Genomic DNA, 14,369 nt, shown 5'->3' on the forward strand with positions numbered 1-14,369 from the left:
CGAGCTATATGGGGCAATCCACAACTAGAGTTTTGCTTACGTTTCTTTTTTTACCTAACTTTGGTGGTGCTTAAAATATAAAAACACACAAAAGGTTTTGTACTTGATGTACTCTGACACACACCCCAGCTCTTTTTTTTGTCTTCCGTTTAGTGTTTTTTTTTGTTACATCTTCCTTTTTCCAAATGTTATTCCTTTCATTCTATACTGTATATTGAACAGAAGTAATACTTAGCACTTACTCAAGGTCTCCTACTGCACTGAAGCTTTAGTGATGTCCCTCACTTGAAAGTCGCTTTGGATAAAAGTGTCTGCTAAATGTGTAAATGTAATGTAAATGAAAATATTTAAAGACCTCCACCTATGAAAATAAAGTGTTTAACCTTGTTAACGTGTCCATGTTGTGTTTTTTATATTATACAAGACATATCTTGATTGAAAGAAACAGTCATGACTGAGTATTTCCACCTTGAACTGCAGTGAACCAGTGACAGTCTCATAAAAACAGATTCAGACAGCCAGGGATAACATAAGGAACCAATCCTGTCGACCTGCGGGGAGAGGGAGCGGGCTAAATAAACCTTGTCAGTACAGAGAGCGAGAGTTATAATTTGCAGAACCTCTAACACTGTGTCAGCCACTGCCAGTTACAAGCTAACAAATAGTATAAACAAATAAAAGATGCTAACCACACTAACTGTTCTGATATGTCTGCTAGTCTTAGCTAAATAAACCCCGAAACCTTGTCAGTACAGAGAGCAAGAGTTTGAATTAGCACAGCTGCTATCACTGTATCAGCCACTGCCAGTTACAAGCTAATAAACAACATAAACAAACAACTATACTAACCGTTCTGATACATCTTTTAGTCGCTGATTTTGATGCAAAACAAACTCCTCAAAAACCCCTGAGTCCTGTGGCTCAAACATGTGGCTGAGTCTAATATACTAAATATTTACGTGCAGGATTTCAGGGAAAATTGTGCAACAATTAAACATTGCAGGAAAACCTGCATCAAGCAGTAGAACTAATCGCAGTGTGTTCCTTTATGGTCTGTAGGTGTTATGTGACTACACTCTTACATTATTGCCTCCGATGATCCTTGAACTTTCCTCTGCTATGTTTAATCATAATCCTTGACCTCCTGTATCTGCTACTGTAGGATGTACATAAAGATGTATGGGTGCTTGTTGTGTTTGGCTCTAATGATGCATTTACTCTGAAGTTATAACATATTTTTCATGTCATAATACAGCTTGAAATTGTTTCCCACCAACATAATTCAAACATTATTTATCATGTGTTGCCTCTTTACTTTGCTTCTATAAAAACCTCTTCTTTACATCCCAGCTGGATACTATCCAAGTAATAGAAAGTGGGCTATTAAGGCTACGGGTTACTGATCATGAGTAAAATTAAATTTTTCATGCTATATAATAGAATCTCCACAGAAATATAATACCCTATTATAGTAAAACCTATCTAAATTTCACGCTTAATTAGGAGGAAGTCTAATTTAGAGCACTGAGTACTGTAAATACTGTAAGCGAGCCCTTTGAAGGCAGCCATGTTGAACTCTGATAAAGCATCAATAGCTTATAATATCTGGCGAGTGGTGCACAGACAAGCTGCCTGTAACATTAAACACTTTTGCTGTCAAACCAGGGGCAAATGAGTTTGTGGTTTAAGTATTAATGAGAATGGGTAAACATTATGTAACATTGAGCAGAAGCTGTCTGAGGCAGGTTTTAATGACAGTGATGAAAATGGGATTTTGTTGTACCAACCAATCACTGTAAATTACTTCCAACAAGAATTATAATGCACCATGTTTGTCCAGAAACTTGGCTTCCTGTATAGAAATAGAACCTATATGTACAGTAGAAAAAGAGTTGTTGAAGCTTTATTTCTTTCTGTTCCGGACTATGGTGATTTAATATATAGACATGCTGCTGTCACCACCCCGATGCCCTTAGATGCTTATTATCACTCTGTTCTCACATTCATTACTGGAGATACCTACAATACCCATCACTGCACTCTGTATAAAAAGGTTGGCTGCTCCTCTCTCTCTCTGAGACAAAATCAACACTGGTATATATTTATTTACAAAGCATTAAATAAATGATCAAATTACCTTACATCACTAATAGATCTCAGTGTAGGTACTCATCAAACCCGCTCTCTGGACTGAATCACACATGCATGTTCCTGGGGTCAAACTGGACTAACCTACGACGCACTTTAAATATCGATTCCCTAAAAACATTGGGGCACTTTAGAAATATGCTTTTATATCTTTTCAATCATAATACTTGTGAATGTAATTGTTTTTATTAGGAATTGATTTCTGACTGTTTGCTCTGTTTTCTTTCTGCTTCTGTAATCTCTGCATCATTGAAAATGAAGGTCACCCCTGAATAATTCAAGGTTGATGATGATTTAATAATAGGTATTGAGAGTCTAAATGAATTTTATCACTATTTTGACACATATTCTTGGGAAATACGCCGTCTTCACCTTAAACATTACTATTACAGTGGAGTACAGAGGACAGATGCAGAGCTTTGCAACAACAATCACTTGACATTCAGTAGCAGTAAAACCAATGAGCTGCTGATAGAGGAATTGAACACCTACATGTCAAATCAATAAAACACTGAACTGGACTCACACCACTGAAGCTCTTGTCAGGAAGAAGCAGATGAAGAAATCACTTTCACGTTTTGCTAGGTCACAGTGACCTCTGACCTTTGACCACCAAAGTCTAATCAGTTCATCTTTGAGTCCAAGCGGCGGCATGAAATGAAAAATAAGCAAACACTGCAGGTGGCAGAGGCACGGAGCACTGAAGCTGATGTGTGTACTGAATCTCCTTTTGTCTGCGTTTACACTGATTTTTACACGTGAAGATCGGATCAATTGAGTCATGACGAGCTCTACTCCGTGTGTGAAAACAGATCCATGATGTCCTCTGTGGCCTTGGAGGAGTAAGTGGGAAAAAAAACAACCCCTGATGATGTCATCAGGGTTATTTCAGCTTCAGTTTGGTGACTACAAATTTATAAAAACAGAAAATCGATGGGAGCATTTAGTTTGAAAGGCATTGGCACATATGTAAATGTAGGAGGCAGTGTTTTCAGAGTTTGACTCATACTTGGGGCTAAAAGTCAGGATATCTCAGACTCTGCTGCTTCAAATCTAGTTTTAAATCAGAACTTCAGGGAAGTGCAACATTAAATTACTGGAATACCACTTTAATAATTAACTATTTCTACCTGTTTGGCCCAAACAAATGGATTGAATTAATGACATAAAATACATGTTAAAGTGTCAAATAAAATAATTTTCTCAGTGAGCTTCCAACTGTGAGGAAAGTGGTCCCAACGAGGATGACATCTTTTGTATTAGCTCGAACAGTTTTGGTTACTTCACAACAGATTTCTGTCGTATTTGTTTTCCATATGTTTGTTCTGCTTGTGTGAAGTGAGCGGGGCTCAGTTGATAAGAGGTGATGTAACATCTGTCCGAGCACCAATCAGGATTTAGAAACATTTGAATCACAATCTTTTGACACTTTATAAGTGTTTAACTCTAAATCAGACTGTTCCTCAATACGAATAATTTGAAGGTTGTCTAAGGGCAGGAACGCAGTGGCTGTGTGGCTTCTTGGTTTTCATTTCTTCAACCATGTTAACAGACTAGAACGGACATTCTGCCTCGTGGCTGCGTCATGTGATCTAGAAACTTGGCATCTGAATGCGTCTCCCAGCAAAAATAGACAAGGAAAAGACCTGCTGAATTGATACCAGCAACATCACATAAAACTGACACCTTTCACGATAGTTTCAACGTCTAAGCTGAATCTGAATATGACACAGACATGAAAAAATATAAGAAATATATATATATATTTGAACCATTTTAGCAGCTGCATGTGGAGACAGCGGCATTTTAGTGACATTTCCTGTCAAAAATAAATCAGAAATAATTTATAATGAACAGAAATCCAACATTTGAGCAGCCTGCTGATGGCCATTATCCGAGGCAAACTAGCAGCAGCAGCGACACAGCAGACACGCAGCAGATCAGCGATGCAGCCATCATGCACACACACCACAGGCAGTGTGTTCCCTGCAAACACTGTGCTCTCCCTTAGAGGTTGTTGGTCATTGTACCCAATTCTTCTTACATGGACGGACTTTCAACAGGGACCGGATGGTAATAAGGTCAATTGTACTGTAACTCCTGATGTGCTGCTGAATAGGTGAAGTGCTTCTATGCAGCCACTCTGTGTCTGAACAATAATTACGGGTCAGTACAAATGTTGCGTAAATACATCAACTTGTATGTGTACAGAGGACAAACTCCATCTCTGAGATGGATTTCTCTCAGTAATTATTGATCCCCTCTCACATCAGCACAGTAGGCCTTATTCAATAAAAAGCAACAGACACATGCTTACAGAAATATTTTGAACAAATCAGAGCAGGCTGGTCATGAACTGCATCACATGGCTTCAAGCTGCAGTCAGCACTTTAATGGAAGTGCCGAGGAGCTCTTAATGGACTTACTTTTACTCCAAATTGATGTGTTTTTTTTTTTTTTTGGTCAATATCCGGGCAGGTCCACTCAGAGTACAGCATTTTACACATGTACCCTGGTTAAATTTTACTAATGCAAACTTCTGCCCAACTTTCCAAACAACACAATCACATCTCAAGGGGTTTTATTTTATTATCATATTGTACAACAACTTTCCCACATTATCCCTCAACTAACGCCATAAAATTCACTCACCCTCCTACACAGACCGATACAGTGGGCTCCATAAGTATTGCAACAACATTTTGATGCTTTGGTTCGGTACTCTTGATGCTCTGGGTGTGAAAAGACACAATGACTCCGAGATTTAAAGGAAAAAATCCGCCCACGGATCCTCCCACACTTGTAGATATCCAACATCAATCTATGATGTTCAGTGCATTTTAGGAGTTATTTTATAATAAAGAGCATTGACATTTATTTTTTTTGTCAGTCAGCTTTCCCCATCTAGTTCCACCTCAGTTAGTCATATCCTACATTTCCCAGAATTGTTATACTGCAACAAATCTCCAACTACATTTTATTCTGGTCTATTCGGGCAGAAATATTGTTATTTCTACCTCCTCTACAATGAGTCTCTGTTGTATCAGTGAAAAAAAACAGAGGCTGCTTCAATTTGAGGCTCTTTCCAAGGATATTGAATGAACAAATAAAGAACAGCAGGGTGCCTCAAATACTTAGAAAGATCAAGATTACTGTCAATAACAATCATTTTTAGCTTGCAATCATCTCTGCTGTCTGTCTGCATTTGAGTGCAATGGTAGATATAAGTGGATGAGGCGGTGTGGTATAGTGGGCTTAAAAATACTGACTTGTTTTCACGAGTAACATTTTTTAAAATAAAAATAAAAAGGGTAACAGCTCAACATCTCAACAAATAAATGTGTTAAAGTGTTCTTGTTTTAAAACGAGTCAGGTCAAAGCGTTATTAAAGGAGCTATATGCAAGTTTTTCAAATACTACATAGCTAATGATAGTATTAACAGTTGTTTGCCTACCAGTCGGAAAGTGATGAGACCAGACCGCAGTTAACTGGTTAGCATGCTAACTTTAGTAGAAGAAAGGAAATGATAGAAATAGAAGCAAAACAAGAGAGTTGTTTCCAAGTTTGATGCTGAACTCACAACATTTATTCTAGGCTGGTAAGTAAACAGCTGCTAATGCTAATATTAGCAGTATAGCAATTGCGCTTTATTCTGCCAGCAAAATTTGCCATCAGTCAGCTAGAAATGAGGAGCTGCTTAAATTTGCCTGAAATCAAGGACCCATTGTATAAAAGATTTTGAGGAAAATCTATCAATTTCCAGTGGTAAATCTGCCATTATTATTGTAAAAAAAGAAAGTGTGAAAAGTCCTTTTTTCCTTCTGTTTTGGAGGAAGACGAGTCTTGACTGCGAGCTTCCTTAGTGCACGCTTTAGTGAGAGAAAAATAGGTCAAGTTCCGAAGAAAGATACAGCATTGGCTTGATATGTGGACCCTGTATTAAAGATGATTTGAGAATTACACTTCCAATGCTCCATCGCACAGGTAGAGAAAGATGGAGTCACAGACCACCTGAACAATTATTTTCTGTGTTTGTATATATTTATAAGTAAGCCAACTAGGCTACATATCAAAATCAAACATCACATCAGGTCCTTCTCTACCCACATTATCTTCTGCTTGTTTCCACAGAGAGGCATTGCCTGCGCTGCTCCGACTGTCACATTGATGCCAATTGAGCGAGGTAGCTGTCCACATGCTGCAGCGTGAGCCAATTGACTTCTGACCCACCCATGTAACAAAGCAGTGCCTCCCAGTGTTCCTGAATCAATATGGCTGCTCCACAACACAGGGCCAGCGCTCAGATTGGCTCCCCCTGTGCTGACCTTCCCGCAAAAACCCAAGTGTACATCGACTGGTCGGGTAGGAGGAAATGGGCAAGTCCTGGCCCGTTCCTGCAGCTAATGCTCACCACAGCCAAACACTTACAGACTTAAGGGCAACTCAGAAAATTCCCATGGAGTGGTAATTGCTTTCAAAGATATAAGCTGGACTTTATCTGACCTTCTGAATTTAGAATATATTCACATACACTCTTGACATTTTACTTGCTTCTCGAGCCATGTGGCTTGGTGGGAAATCACATTTTACCCGGTTGCACCACAGAGATGGGGTGGGGCTGCTTACTTTAAAGCCCCATTAGGCAAATTGTCTGTGTAAAAATGCAATTCTATTAGACTCAATCACACACTGGTGCAGTAAGTGTGTTCACAAACTGAACATCTTCATCATCAGGAAGTGAAAAATCAAAACATGTTTGGACATTTAAAGTTCTTATTTCTTCAGTGTCTATTTGTATTGCTTTAAAAACAGCAGGGGTTTGTAAATATGGATGTATTCTATGTAGCTGAATAATGTTGTCTTTCAGGATTTATTTAAAGCTAACCTGTGGATTTTTGTGCAAGCAAACTTGTCTTCACCTTCACTGTGCCTCATGAAAACACATTGTGAGTATCATTTAAGTCTGCTAAATATGTCGTTCAGTGTAAGTAAAATGTAAAGAATGTGGAGTAAATTTTCAAGCAGCCGCTTGTATTCTTCTATGAAATGCTCAGACAATAGGCTTGAGTTGAAAGCATCTTCATAGCAATAAATCAATATTTACACACTGCAGAGGTGGAGTGGAATATAAGGCTGCAAACACAGAGTGGCACAAACCCAGAGGGGGACTGCACTGCTCTCAAATGGAGCCATTCAAAAACGAACAATGGATCTACTTATCTGTAGTTCTACGTTTAGTTTACAAATGCGTGCAGTCCCTTTCTTGTTATTACAGACTTTGCAAACAAGATGCAAGCTGACCTTTATTTTCAATCTCTTCAAACTGCTATTTTTCTGAATGTTATCCTAATGTCAGAGATGTACGTTAACACAGAACTCAACATTAAAAATAGAAAAACTAAACTAAGGCATTCAAACAACTAAGCTGTGATGTAACTGAATGAGTGGTAGCGCTGCTTACCGTCCATTCCTAGATAAAGCAAACTCCACGCCCTCTCTTTGGAAAGGCATCAGGCGCCGCAGGAGCCTGTGAGGAAGGCCTGACAGTTGCTGTGACCATCTTGTATCACAGCGAGAGGTCTGTAGGCCATTATCATCCATTTCCATTAGTAAGTCCTCATCAGTTTTCTTGGTTCTTGCTCAGTCAGCCGACTCTGGGAAAAAAAAAAAAAAAAAAACACTGTTCAAATGACACATCCATCTCAACGTTCACCTATATGTAGGCTAATTTAAGTGAATATGCACTACAGCATCTATTAGACATGTGAGAGCACATTCGCTTACCATATATATTGCTGATTTTAACATGTTTTATAATAATGGTAAGTTGCAGTCCTCTGCTGCCTATGAGCACTGACAGGAGTACCATTATTAGAAGCTGGATGATGCAGCATAGTGGACAAAGACAGTCTGAATTTTAGATGAGATGGTAAAAGTTGCCTGTCTCAGCTGCCTCCAGTTGCAGCAACAGCATCTCCTTTGTGTTGCCCCACCTGGTGCAGTTCTGGTGAATCCGGTACACTAACAACCCCACAAAATCATTACTGTGTCAAAAAAGTAAAAGCACTCCCAGATAGAAGGCAGAGCACAAGCTGCTGTCTGTGTAATGTTTACTGTCATATAACTTTACTGTCATATTGTATGTAAAAAGTGGCACTGGGCTAATTTTATATTTACAATCTTTCAATAATAAACACCTTCAGTTACAATATTGAAACCGCATTCACATCTTCTTTTCAACATTTGACATCCATGAGACACAAAGTATAGTTCTGTAATAACCAAAAAAGCCAGTCTCAAAGGCAGTATCCTACAGTTATAGCTATGTATTGAGTTTGAAAATACTTATCACCCTTTTCAATATGTTAGGAGGACCTATAGGACAACAACAAATTAAACAATTACACATAATAGTAAGAATAAGTTTGGTTACCACAAACCAAACACAGTACAGCTGTAGCATCTTTAGCTAGCGCTAGCAACATGAATCGGAAGTAAAGAGACCCGCCTACATAAATAAAAGCACCACTCGCACTTAAAGCGCATATTCACCTTCGTCAGCTCACTGTCTGCATTATTTTTGAATATTCATACCGGAAACGCATTAAATGTTCCTATATGCTTTGCTTGACTCTAATATCTAGCTTACTTGCTGGTTTCTAGCTACCTGGCTGCGCTTTGGAGAAACGAGCAAGCTAACACAACTCTTGTTTTTCTATGTAATCTGTGTTTATACGTTACAGCACAAGTTGCTCCTCGAAGCACAGCAGAGCAGAAGCATCGCCTGTATTCATTCATATGTTGCATACATTTCAAACAGTCGTGTTAGCGATGTTAATGCAAAGAGAGAGACCAGTGTTGTGTCTGTAAATGTGGTTTTCCTACCCGGTGAGACAGCTGGGGGCAGAGAGTTTCTGAGACAGCAGGCTAAATCTGGGAGACTAAAAAGTTTCGCGGCAAATGTAAGGTACACTCGGTTTGTATTACCAGGCATCCACCGCATCTAGTTATCGCAGCGTTCAGCGCAACCCCCTGACACTTTGTGATCTAATTTAACCATAAGTCACCTGGGAGTGTAAGGACTTTACATCATCGTTAGCGGGTCTGGGAGATGAATGACGGAACTGTCAGACAAACTGCGTGCAAGCGTGCTGAAGGAAGAAAAAAAAAAAAAAAAAAAAAATCAGCGACGACAAGACGTGACATATTTTCAACACCCTGCGTGTCTAACGTAAGGAGCTGACGCACTCCGCCAGCCTGCTGGACTCCGCTGCCTCTCCGTCACTCTGCCACAAACACTAGCTACTTCACCCTCGGTAGAGACAACGGCTGTGCACCGATTGTAAACCAAAGCGGTAAGGCAACACCAGATATCTGCAGTCTCCTGTCCAACACTTACCGGTTCGCGAACAAAAAGAAGAGGAAAAAGAGAGCGTTAACCGGATTGTTGTGATCATGTTACACGGTATGGTTAGCAGTAAACATCTCTGTTGCTAGTCCGTGACAGCTCAGGGCGCCGGTGTTTGGCCGTTTTCGAGCGTTAGCAAGCCACAGCGCCAGGTACTAACGGTTAGCCTAGCCCCGACGCGATCCAACGCAGATGTAGCTCAATATGTTGCCTTGCTCTTCGGCAAAAAAACAAAAAAACAATACACACATCGCAAGCAAACATCGTGTCCAAATTGTGAGCGGCCATATTTAAATTCGGCGTTCGTCCCAAAAAAAAACAAGCAGCAGTTATTTATTAATACAGTAGAATTCAATAACTTTTAGGCCTGGTTCGACTGCTCCTCTTTAAGCAATACGCTGCAACGAACACTGGTTAATTCTTAGCCATTTCAATAAACTGACATCTAATTGAATTGCAGCGCTGCTTTGTGAAATGTATTAAATTCAGTGGAATATATTGATGAAAACTATCGGACGAATTTTTGATACGGTTATCAGTTATCCGACTGAGATGTTGCATGTTGTCCGGGCTTTGTAGGTTTGTCGATATCAAGGAGACACAAAACAGCCAAATTTGTTATGGAGTCTGGTGTGACGGGCTGCAGTAGGGAGCAAAAACTATCCAAGACCAGCATTGAAGTTCCATTGCTTTAAATGATTGTTTCACACCCTTCCTCATCATGGTCTGTTGTCGTTGTGGTGCATTCATGACAGGTACTATAACATTTTCTTGTTAGATGGGAGCATAGAAAAACAAGTCACATACTAATAAGTTAAGCACACGTATTAATATAAGACATGTAACGTTGCGCACTGACCTCAAAGGTATCAGGAAACTAAGCCGGATAGTTTACCAAATAAGGGCAAAGGTGGTTAATGTAGTTTATATATGAAGACCAGTCACTATCATTGGAATTTGTGTCATAGCAATTAATTGTAAATTGAATTAAAATTAATGAATTGTACAGCCTAGATTTGTTGATAAATTCAATATAACAACCTTTATTGAGAGAACATGTTTTTTAACATTCACATGCTGTAGTTTAGTAGAACTCCATTGCTGTTAGTGACTGTTGCTGTCAGAGGGACTGTAAACAGCACAAGGCCATAAATTATTCATCCAATAACTCATCTTGTTTCTTGTTTACCAGTAACCCATATCCACTATCATTCTGATGCACTAACCTGACCAATTACCACCTCTCAGACGTGGTTGAGATGGAAGTGAAAGCTCACAAGTTGCCACCACAGAGGCCGAGCATCACGACAGTATCATTTTCATGAAGGTACCAGCGGAGCCTGGTGGGTGGAGAGCGGATGCTGGTTCAGTCCCTGCAGCTGCTGTTTCAGAGAGTGGAGGCGATTGCGTTCATCCCCCAACTGTGCTGTCCGGCAGAATCCACTTTATGAATGTGGTCTGCAGCCATTTGGAAGTGCTTGATCTGATTGTTCCCGTGTTCTAATGATACATTATAACATCTGGTTTTCCTGCTGGGTGAGGTGCAGTATTTTTAGGAAGTGATAGAATCCTGTCTCAAATGCCCTCTTGTGATTTCCTGCGCGCCCCCTCTAAAGGCTTAAAAAAAATACTGATAATTGTTTGCCGAAACTGTTTCACCCGCCACCGCTCAGGCCACTGCAGCCGCGACTCTGTTGACCATTCATTACACAGGTTAGGGCGTATTTGGAGCTGATGACATTATCAGATATTGAGGCTGAGGATGCTGTGTAATAGCTTTCACCAAAGATGTGGCCCAATGACTAAATAATTCATCGCCTTCCAGGGGGGGAAAAAAAATCTCTCTTTCCTATAATATTTGGTCAGGGCCATTAAATAATTCATCCGCCTATCCATAAATTGTTTGTTCAATTGGTGACCTTTTCATGGGATTAAGGAAGCACAATAATAAATTCTTCAGAGACCTGGCATAACGAATGGTACAATTATGAGTAAGGATTGGATCGGATCGGTTGTCGCAGCCTGGTGTTGGTTGCTAAGTGACAGCAGGAACTTTTCCGCCCACTGTGTTTGCTGTTAAAGTCTGAGTGACTGAAAAGGACAAAAACAATCACATTATGGCAGTCTAGACTCCGGGCTGCGCTCAGGACCTGCGCGCGACTTCCTGTTGTCTTTGACAGCCTGTCAGTCACTTAGCGATGAAAGCTTCATGAAGTAGATGTGCTCTCGGAGCGCAGTCATCGCTCTCTCCTCTGCATGTACGAAAGTAGACGGAGTACTTGATCTTTAATGAAATAAACAAGGCAAGCGAGTGCTGGTGGAGGCTGTGATCCCTGATTGTTTTAACTGTTAAACCCTCTAATGTCATGGAAGACGGGTGAAGATGAGATGCAGGGGGGGGAGTAGGGGTGTGGTTTCATCATACACAAGCAGATGCTTCTTTTCTTTCTTTATGTTATCTAACTGATCCACCAGTAAGCTTATCTGAATGATGCAAAATGTTATATGGCCGTGTGTTCGCTTCTGCTCTTGAGTCAGTGATGGGTGGAGGTTCAGGTGGAGCTGCCTCTCTGAGTCAGTGGGATTAGCTGTAGCCTTGTCTTCCTGCGTGAAAAGCAGGGTGCCAGCTTTAATGGGAAGGTAGCCCAGTGAACAGCTCGGCCTCTCAGCGGCCAGCGCCTCCCCATCGCCTCTCCACCTGGTCTTTGAGCACCTAGCTGGCCGCAGACGCGTCGCTCCCGTCCCCTGTCCTCTCCTCCTCCTCCTCCTCCTCCTCCTCCCTGTTTGTCGCCTCTCTTTCTCCTTCTCTTCCTCTTTTGCCTCCCCTCTGCCTTTCTTCGCCTTTTTCTCTCTCACTGCTCTGCCACCCACCCTCCTGTTTTTCCTCATCTTCCTCTCCGTCTCCTTCTATCTATCCCATGTCCCTGGCTGCCCTTTCCTCCTCCTCCTCCTCCTCCTCCAACCCCCGCCTCCATCCTAAAGCAGAGTAGCTAATGAAGAGCCCCATTTAGCCGGTGACTTTGGTTCAGTCAGTGCTCCGTAGCGCCGGCCGGCCTCGGCTGCCGTGACTGGCTGTTCAGGCTCTGACATCACACAGGGGCCAGCTGTTGATTTGGCGCTGTCTCCAAGGCTGGCTGGCTTGATGGCTTGTGGCAGGTAGACTAGTGCTCGCACAGCTCTCTCCCTCCCTCCCTCCATCCCTCTCTCTCTCTCTCTCTCTTTGTGACACCCACTCTCCCTCACCCTCTCCCTTTACACTCCCCTCTCCCCGTCTTACACTCTCACTCAGTCGAGCGAGCATACAAGAGGCAGCAGGCAGCTGCCGAGGAGCGAGCTGGGAGGCGACTCCAGCCTCCTCTCCAGCAAATTGCGCCTCCTGTACAATGGAAACTAAACGGTCGAGTAGCAGAAGGGATGGAGGGCAGAGCTGCCGGACAGGTAGGTCCTGCAGCTTCCAGCCGCTTCGCTAGAGAGCGGGCATGGATCTCTCATGCCTTTTTTCTGATTTCCAATTTTTCCTGTTGTTGTTGTTTATTTTATTGAGCATTTTTAACGTTTCCTTTATGTTGTGCTTTTGAGGCGGTTTGATTTCTCTGCTGTTTATTGCCACATAAAGTGAACACATCTTCTGTTCACTGCTGTTTAAAAACCAGCATGAGGGAAAAAAAAAATCTTTTGTTTCATTTAGTCAGTAAGTGTGCAGTCTTTTTTTTTGTTTGTTTGTTGTTTCCCTTTGGCTTGTTAAACTGAGCCTAATGTGAGATTTGGTGTGCTGTCAGCGCCGCGCTAAACTCAGCGAGCCGAGCCAGAGCTGCTCGAAATCTCCTCGGCAGTTTTGCCAGCGCTGCTTCTGCTTTTCATTACCAGGATAATTAACCAAGATGAGCCAATAAGAGGCTTCGCTCCGCATTGTTCTCCAGCCAAGCTCATCCCCCCCCATCTCCCCTGTTTCCCCCCGTTTGTTCTGCAGGTGTTGTCTGCAAATGGACTTTTAATGACTCTGCCAGACTTTTTGAGTTATTCTCATCTCACAAGGCTCCATAGCTTAAAACTGCTAGAGTTGCATGTTAGTTTTCAGTGTTTATTGTTTCTCCTCTAATTGCCTAGATTGATATTCCCTGGAAGCTCTCCTATGGGATAGGTAATGGATTACCTACATGCTCTGCTGTGGATTTAATTTATTAATGCTGGCTAGCTGCACCGCACGGCGCTCGCACCGCCTTACGCGACCTGGAGGCAGAGCGAGCAGCGCAATTAGAGGCTCATTTGTGCCTGTTTATGTTTTTGGTTTTTTTTGGTTTTTTTTTGTTAATTCAGGCTGCGCTATTACAGGCAGTTCCTTAAACTGACACTGCCTCAGAAATCGAGGCAAGCAGTGAAAGTGGTATAATTTCATAGGCTTTCCACTAATCGTTTTTTGGTTCAATTATATAGCTCCCCTGTCAGTGCTTTTCTTGCTTTGCAATTAGGAGAAATGGCTAGAAAATGGGAGATTAGTTACTCAGTTAAGCAAAACACTGAAATCAATTTTATTGCAGCACCATGAATGCAAACCAGCATTAGTAACCTAATTAACTGTTTATGTGATGCCTGATTTTATTTGCCAGGGTGCACGTTCCTGCACCCTGCTGAAGCTGACTTATTCTAAATTTTTTTTTTTTCTTTACATTGGTTTGTGTGGAAGTCAGCAGTTTAATTGCACAGCCGTTAAGATGTTTTTTGCATTTGCATTTGTGTTCCCGCTGGTTGAAATGTCCAATTGTACAAATGAGCGAAGGATAACAGGTCATTTGCACTCAGAGATGGGAAGAC

At 41.4% G+C, this 14,369-nt stretch overlaps 2 protein-coding genes across 20 annotated transcripts in view; one reads left to right on the top strand and one right to left on the bottom strand.

Moving 5' to 3' along the window:
* The window catches only part of zranb3 (zinc finger, RAN-binding domain containing 3), a 145,463-nt gene that overhangs the window by 77,533 nt on the left and 53,561 nt on the right, over nt 1–14,369 (bottom strand). For 2 of the 11 annotated variants that reach the window (XM_071463940.1, XM_071463936.1), the window contains exon 1: nt 7,611–7,748. Coding sequence is in view for 7 of the 11 variants with exons in the window: in XM_071463931.1 (XP_071320032.1) it covers nt 7,611–7,756 (146 nt within the window). In the remaining 4 variants the exon portion in view is untranslated. The other 9 variants (XM_071463931.1, XM_071463930.1, XM_071463933.1 and 6 more) reach the window with 9 other exon arrangements.
* The window catches only part of r3hdm1 (R3H domain containing 1), a 46,437-nt gene continuing 41,372 nt past the window's right edge, over nt 9,305–14,369 (top strand). For 7 of the 9 annotated variants that reach the window (XR_011685220.1, XM_071463941.1, XM_071463947.1 and 4 more), the window contains exon 1: nt 9,305–9,504. The gene's annotated coding sequence lies outside the window, so the exon portion shown is untranslated. Of the gene's footprint in view, nt 9,615–12,831; nt 12,996–14,369 lie in introns of those variants that run through there. The other 2 variants (XM_071463943.1, XM_071463942.1) reach the window with 2 other exon arrangements.

Source organism: Trachinotus anak, unplaced genomic scaffold, assembly GCF_046630095.1.
Source record: "Trachinotus anak isolate AG129_WGS33_773 ecotype Australia unplaced genomic scaffold, CSIRO_AGI_Tana_v1 ptg000026l, whole genome shotgun sequence".
Lineage (NCBI taxonomy): Eukaryota > Metazoa > Chordata > Actinopteri > Carangiformes > Carangidae > Trachinotus > Trachinotus anak.